A 7,233-nucleotide genomic window follows, 5' to 3' on the forward strand; every position below is an offset into this window, starting at 1 on the left:
TAACAGGCTCTGGGTCAGCCCAGTGTTTCGTACCTGACATTTCCCAGCAGATCTGGAAGTCTATGGACTGCTCCTGCTGTGAAAATTATGTAAAGCTGGTGCATGAGGTGGGTGCTTCTTCAGCACAGTGAGACACTAGGATGTCCTCCTACAATGTACTTCAGAGTGGGTCTTCTTCTCATGCGTGGATCTTGGCCTCTGCCAACATGGAAACTCATCTGCTACTGATGAAACTAAGATTATCTGCTGCTGACTTTACTGCCTGAATTGTATTTATGCAGCATGTGTATATCTGCCTGTTGATCCTAAAACAAGCTGCTGTAGTTAAGGGAGTTATCTGGGCAGCCTAACATGTTAAATCCTAAGATATGTAGTGGTAGGAATTTGGGTAAGTAGTCTCAAATGTCCAAGATATTTATTATACTGAAGCAGAATTTTAGCTCAAGAGGGATCTCAGCTTATCACAGGATTCACAGGATTCATATCCTGGACATCCTGGCATGATGTCACCACACATGACCCCCTTTATACCAGGAATGGGTCTGTCTGAGGACAGACGTTCAATCTTCCCATACAAAATTGCTCCTTTTTTCTGAAGTTGAGTATGGCAGTGTTGTGCCACATGATGGTCCTAAGGGAAATCCTCAGTGTTACTGTGTCTGATCATGAATCCTTGTAACTAAGCAAATGCCTGATGACACACATCCTTTCCATTCACCTGGATTTGGAAAGCACGGCATATCCCTCAGGATCAGCCCTTACTGGGCTTGTTTAACAACATTGTTTTTTCTCTAAATCCCCTGTCAGACAAGTGAGAGCTAGTTCTAGGGCTGTTGCATGTTGCTAAAATAACATACACATGAGAATGCAATTAGACTTGAAACAAATTTGACTTGACTTAGGAGAATAGTGGAAATATCCAAGGGATCTATGAGTATATACTTTCTCTCTCTTTTTTTTTTTTTTTAATGCCTAATTTCCAGGTCCTTTTAGGTTTGGGATTTCATGACAACTACTACATTCCTGGATAGTTAAAAACACTCAACATTTGGCTAAATGCCTTCTGAAGATATCCTGAAACACACCATCTATTGCAGCTGCTCTATTCCAGTCACAGTTCTGACTAGTCATCCAAGGGGAGAAGGAATTCCTTTTGTAGGAGGTAGTGTAGGACTTGTTACCAGGAAAGCTCCATGTTTAGGGTTGTCTAGTCCTGAAGAGAATTGCCGTGGCATTGCAAGTTTGAATTTTAAATCCAGTGACTAAAGGAGGAAAGGTGGGGGCTGTCCTCATAAGCTATAGTATCCTCTTACTCACATTCTCCTGTACATTGACTAGCCTCAAGCCTGCTTGTAGAGAAGGCTCAATAAAACAAAGACCTGAATTTCTTCCTGAACACAAGTAAAGAGATGTGCAATTGTACTGCTTTGCTTTGGCTCCTGTTGCTGGACATACCTGATTTTTCAAAAAAGAACCAATACTTTTCTTCCTTTGTAGAGAGCAAGCTGCCATGGAAGTAGAAAAATTTGCTCTCTGTCAACTCAGAGACAGATCATGATTCTTGCAGGAAGAGAGTGAGTGGATGTTCAGTCTTTGCTTGGGGAAAAAGCAGTAGCACAGGAGCTCCCTATGTGCAGAGTGCCATGATTTTTACTCCAAGGCGAAAGTCCAAGGCAGCAGATATACCAAGGCACAACACTCCGGAAATTATTTCTGATGTCCTTTGAGAAGATCATTCCAATCAATACAAGGATTATTTCTGAATGCTGGGAGGATGCATAACCCCCACCTGATCATCCTGGCTTCCCAGCAGCAATATCCTTTGCACCAGCACATTTGCAACTGCCCAGAAAGAAAGACCAAAGAAAATGTGACAGAGCTCCCTCCAGCACCTCACTCCACCTGCCCACAAGCTTCCTCAACTGAGTTATGGTAATTACATCACTTGAGATTTATTTAATATCTCCATCCGGGAAAAAGAACTAGGAAGTCTGGCTGTGACAAGCAATCAGAGGGTACTCAGCTGATGAGCAGCTCCCCATCAGTGAGAGAGCGGTAGGAACCTTCGATGTGTTGGATTTAAGTAATGGTTTGCCAGAGGGATAGGGCCCACGCCACGGCAATCAAAGCTCCTCTGCACCATTAAGGAGCTGTAAGTGGAGCAGGAGGCGCAGTGCAGCTATTGACCGAGTAGGTGGGCAAGAAAATGGGTTTAGGTAACTGTTTACTTCCTGAGAGATGGAAAACACAAAGGAATGTTTCTCTGGCAGCTTTCTGACTCCCTGATCCTCACTGTCCAAATCAGCATTTATATTGTCTGTCTATCACATACTTGTGCACAATGAGCAGTATGCTGTGTTCAAGCTGTTCTGCTGCAGTCCACACAGTGCTTTCCTGCTTGCATTTGCCCTCTCACTATCTCTGCCATTTTTTTTAAATCCATGACCTAACAACATTAAAATAAAAAAAATTGCTGATATGATTTTATATCAGGCTGCCACATAGGCGGATCAAGTGTTACTGCAGCTCTAGCCACCCTCTTTCTTCCTTCCTCCACTCCCTCTGCTCTGAGTGATGACTTGTACAGAGAGGTTTTTTCCTCCTTGTTGAGGCGGTAGCTGAGGGCCAATGGGCCCACACTCTGCTCTAGAAAGCGGCATTAGAATGTCTGCTGTGAGACCAACCTGCAGCCTGACACCTGAATCTTCCAAAACAAGCAGGCCTGCAGGTCTGTGCTGAGATGCCTGGGCATCTCCCCTTCTGATTTCTCAGTCAGTAGCTTGAATGTAACCAACCAAGAGGAACCAGTTCTCCACTCTTAGCTGATCAATCTATGTCTTTTTGTTCCTCTTTCTGTACCTGAGGAGGACAGAGGTAGTGTCAGAGATGATGTCTCCTGTATGTTTCTTTCCTATGTTAACCTCTTGCCTGTTAGTGGGGTCAAGAGACACAGCATCAAAACTCCCAGAAACAGGCCCTTCTGCAAAAGGAGAAGGTGCTGCCCATTATTTGCTGCACATTGCTTCTTGTAGAGCAAATTTAGGAAGACTGCGTTGGCCTCCTGACAGCCCCTGACTCTCACTGGGATGTTGCCAAAGTGTCTAGGGCCAGCTCCTTCCAGTGAGAGCATTTTAAGCAAGGTGCCTTGATCCATACCAAGGGACCTGAATGCTGCATCCAAGTGTGAAAACATTGGCAGCTGGCCCATTTACTGAAGCAGGAATAATAGCACCCACTCACCTCTGGGAAGCATATGGAGCACCCCTGTTTTATTATTTGTTTTATTTATTTTGTCACACTTATCAGCCATTTAACTGTCTGGGCACACAACCCATACATTAAAACCCAGAGTGTAACACAGAGATCTCTTCTACTCTGAGCATATCCTTTTTGTAAAACCAGGCATGGGCAGGAGGGAAGGATGGAAGATACTTTACACAAGCAAAGGATCACAATAATATATTTTTCTCCAATTCTGTTATTGATGGAACCATTCTGAAAATGTTAGTGACATCAAGACAAGAAGATGGGAGCAATAAAAAGCAGGGATGGAGTGGTTAGTGGGAGCATGGACACAGAGACTTGGCCTCTAGCCAGCCTGTCGCATGCTCAGGAAGTCTCTAAAAAGCTCTTTCCATTATTATTTCTCTAATGACCCCATTAGACACGTGTGAAATTCTGAGAAGCTTTAAATATGTTGTAGGGAGCCACACTGGCAAATCTGCCCAGTTTTTCTGAGGAATGGCAAATCTGCCCAGTTTTTCTGAGGAATGGCAGGCTGCATTGATGAATGTTTTAGAGCATCCCAATGTGTAATTTATTTCCTGGAAATTAATTGCATGTGCTGTTTTCATTTTCCTGTAGTGAATAATCAGTTTTGCTCCCTTTTTAATTAGGTAACAACATAGATTCCTCTGCTAATCATGACACAGTGGTCTATGCATGTCACGTCTTTTTCTATGGGAAACAATTTCAAATCATTGTCTAGGGCCCAGCACAACTTTTAAGACATGAGATTATGTATCAGTGGTAATGCTTAGGTCACTGCCATTGAAGACCTCATGCACAAGACCAGCTAGAGAACCCAGACTGAGCATTGGTACCTGCTATGGCCTCCTGAAGCAGAAGTTTAAGGAAATCCTATGGAGAAACCAAATTAAGGAGCCTGAAGTTTCAAGGTGTTGACATGATGTCAAACCCGGGCACCAAGAGGTGCATCCCATCTGGAGAGTGTTCACTGGTCCCTGAGCTGGGACATTGCACTGACATTAGCCACACTGCATGGACTAGAAGCTTTCAGATCTTCTTTATCATTGAGTACTTTTGGTCCACATCAAACCCAGCACCTTTGTCAACTGTTCCGCCTGGGATGGCAAATATGCAGTCCTAGTGAAGACCTAAGTTTCCCCTTGTATTCAGAGGCTGGATGGGTCTGCATGGACACATGTAGGAGGACAATGTGGAGAAAGCCTCTTCTGCTGATGATTGCAGGGAAAAGCTAATGGCCTTCAGCAGCTGCTACTTAAAATTTTCAAGCAGGCTGAGAGAGTAAAAATTATCGGCCTTGGCATCAATTTGTTATTTGCAGCAAAACTCTTCTAATTAAGCAATAGTGTTCAGTCATATTTACCCTTCATTGGGCTACAAGGAACCCATATTTCTACTGCAATATATGCTACTGAAAAAAACCCCCAAATTATCAGTGAGTAAACGCTGCTGGAGTAAAATGAAAAAATAATATCATAGCTATTAGACCATGAAATCCTCTGTAACTAATTAATCTGCCAGGGAAAAGTTTGTTGGTGGTATTTCGGCTTCCTGCTGGGAACCTGTAAAGCCGGTACCACTGCCCGATACATCACTGAACGCGCGGCCGCTGCCACCTGCCCCTGGAAGTTCCCGTGTTTCACAGGTCCACGCAGCGGTGGGCGGGAGGTGGAAACCAGCCTGGAACACGCCGGGGCGCAGAGGCTTCGCTGCCTTCCGGCTCCTCTGAGGCGGCAGGGCCGCGTCCCGCAGTGCCGCGCTCGGCGGGGCCGGTGCGGGACTCCGGGTCCGCCGCGGGCGGGGGGCGGGCGGGGAGCGGGCCGGAGGCGCAGCGCAGCGCGGAGACGCCGCGCCCCGCCCGGCGGAGCTGTCCGCGCCCCGTGGTGCTGAAGCCGCAGCGCCCGCCCAGCCCCTTCCCCCGCCCCTCCTCCCCTTCCTCCCCGGCGTGGGCTCTCGCAGGCAGCCGACAGCTCGGGGCATCAAAGGTTGGGAAGGGCCCCATTCCTCCCTTGATTCCTTGATTCTCCCCCTCCTCACCCCGCCTTTTTGCTTCTTCGTTCCTTTTTTGTTGGTTTTTTTTTTTTTTTGAGCCGGGGAGGGAGGAGAGCGCGGCCACGTTCCACCCCTCCCTTCCTGCAAATCCCCGCTCGCACTGCAAACAATCTGCCTTCCCTATTGCATCCAAGGGAGGTAGCAACAGCAACATCATCACGGCAAGCCGGATGGGAGAGCGGAGAGGAGGCTGCTGCTGAGAGAGGAAGGCACACACGCACACACCAGCTCGATGTTGCCAAAGCGGTAGGAGCCGCACGAAAAATAAGCCATGCTGCCCCATGTGTCTGGCGCATTGTGCTTTATCCCAGCCTTTTAGGAGGAAGAAGAGAATTATCTGCTCCGATTTTTTTTTTTCCTGACAGCGAGAGTGCGACAGACTTGCGATGGTTGAATGTCAATGCCTGTGAGAGAGAGCAACAGTCAGAGGAGGAGGACAGAAGGGGAGGAAAATGAAGGTGGGGACGGTGGTGGAGAGAAAGAAGGAGCCTCGTCCAATGCATCAAAAGGAGGTTCCTGCAATTGCTGATAGAGTCCTGGCCGCCTCGCCATCCACAATGGTCTGTACAAGCTGCCAATGCGTTTGATGACGTTCCTGTTTTGTGAAAGGAGGAAAGGAAACGTGACCATGTAAGATCCACGTTTCCCCGGTCAATTACATGCGAAGAATAGATTCGATTTCGACGGGGTTTTTTGGTCCAGGATGGTAACAGCTTAGGGAATAATACAGCCGCCTTCCCTCACCAATTTCGCTCTGATTTTTTTTTTTTTTTTGTGTGTGGTACAGACAGCTGCTGGAATAGAGAAGGTCAGAATATATAAATATATATAAAATATATATGATATATATATTATATATATAAAAATATATTTGTCTCAGTACCTCTGGGATTAAGCTCATTGAATGCTAATAATTTCTTTCAGGACTTTTAATATTTACAATGAAATCTTTTAAAGGCAACGGTAAAATCTGAAGCCACCTGGGAGTACAGTGTTGGAAACGTAGGGTGTTTTCCCACAAACAATGTGAAGGTCTTTTTTGTCAGAGGCAATTTTGATAATAACAACAGCTACCAATTTTGCATTTTGATAGCCAGACCAGCTGCTATTTTGTCTGGGTTCACACCAGGATTCGTGTGATCAGGTTTTATTTTTTAATTGAAAAAAAATTACAAAATAGAAGAAAAAGGAAAATTACTTGAGATGCCAAATACTGTCGAGAGAACCATATTCTCCCTCCTCCCCACACCCACCGGAGACGTGGACCCTTCTTTTTTACAGGCTTAGGAGTTGCGAGAGCTGATCGGGGGCTCTTCTCCCGAGCCCGCTGCCTGCGCCCCTGGACCCTCGGGCGTGGGAGATTTATTTCCTCCTCCTCCTCCCGCTGATTTCTAAGCAAACTTGTGGAGGGGAGCAAAGGGTCCCCAAGCAGCACAGAGTCGGGTTTTTTTCTGGTGTGGATTTTTCTTTCAGTGGCTATCCCCGCCGGGTTGCAGCCGGGTTGCAGCGGGCTGCCGGGGATTCCGCCCCCTCGCCCTCCGGCTCTGCTTTTGTCCCTTCCCCGGCGGCCAGCGGAGCCCCCCCGGGCACTGCGGCCGCCGCGGAGCCCCCCGGCCGCGGGGCGCCCGGCTCCTGCCCTTTTTCTTTTCCCCCCCGTGCCCGCCTGCCAAGGAAAGGCACATGTTAATACCACCCGGCGCGGGCATTTTTTGCTACTGCTGCTGCGGGCTCCTCCGTCCGAGACAGATGTTGCGAAACCAAGGCCTCCTCAAGTGCCGCTGCCGCATGCTCTTCAATGACCTGAAGGTCTTCCTGCTGCGGAGACCCCCCGCGCCGCCGCCGCCCTCCCCGCCGCCGCCGCTCCCCATGCCCGGCGGCGCAGAGGCGGCGGCGGGGGCCGCTCCGCCCGGGGGG

At 47.8% G+C, this 7,233-nt stretch overlaps 1 protein-coding gene across 1 annotated transcript in view; it reads left to right on the forward strand.

Annotated features, from left to right (window-relative positions):
- Window positions 1-5,376: 5,376 nt before the first annotated feature.
- Window positions 5,377-7,233, forward strand: part of MARCH4 (membrane associated ring-CH-type finger 4) — a 99,073-nt gene continuing 97,216 nt past the window's right edge. Inside the window, exon 1 of the mRNA XM_027637266.1 lies at window positions 5,377-7,233. This exon is cut by the window's right edge and continues 13 nt beyond it. Coding sequence (XP_027493067.1) covers window positions 7,000-7,233 — 234 coding nt within the window. The 5' untranslated portion in view covers window positions 5,377-6,999.

Source organism: Corapipo altera, unplaced genomic scaffold (genome assembly GCF_003945725.1).
Source record: "Corapipo altera isolate COAL_440 unplaced genomic scaffold, ASM394572v1 45, whole genome shotgun sequence".
NCBI lineage: Eukaryota > Metazoa > Chordata > Aves > Passeriformes > Pipridae > Corapipo > Corapipo altera.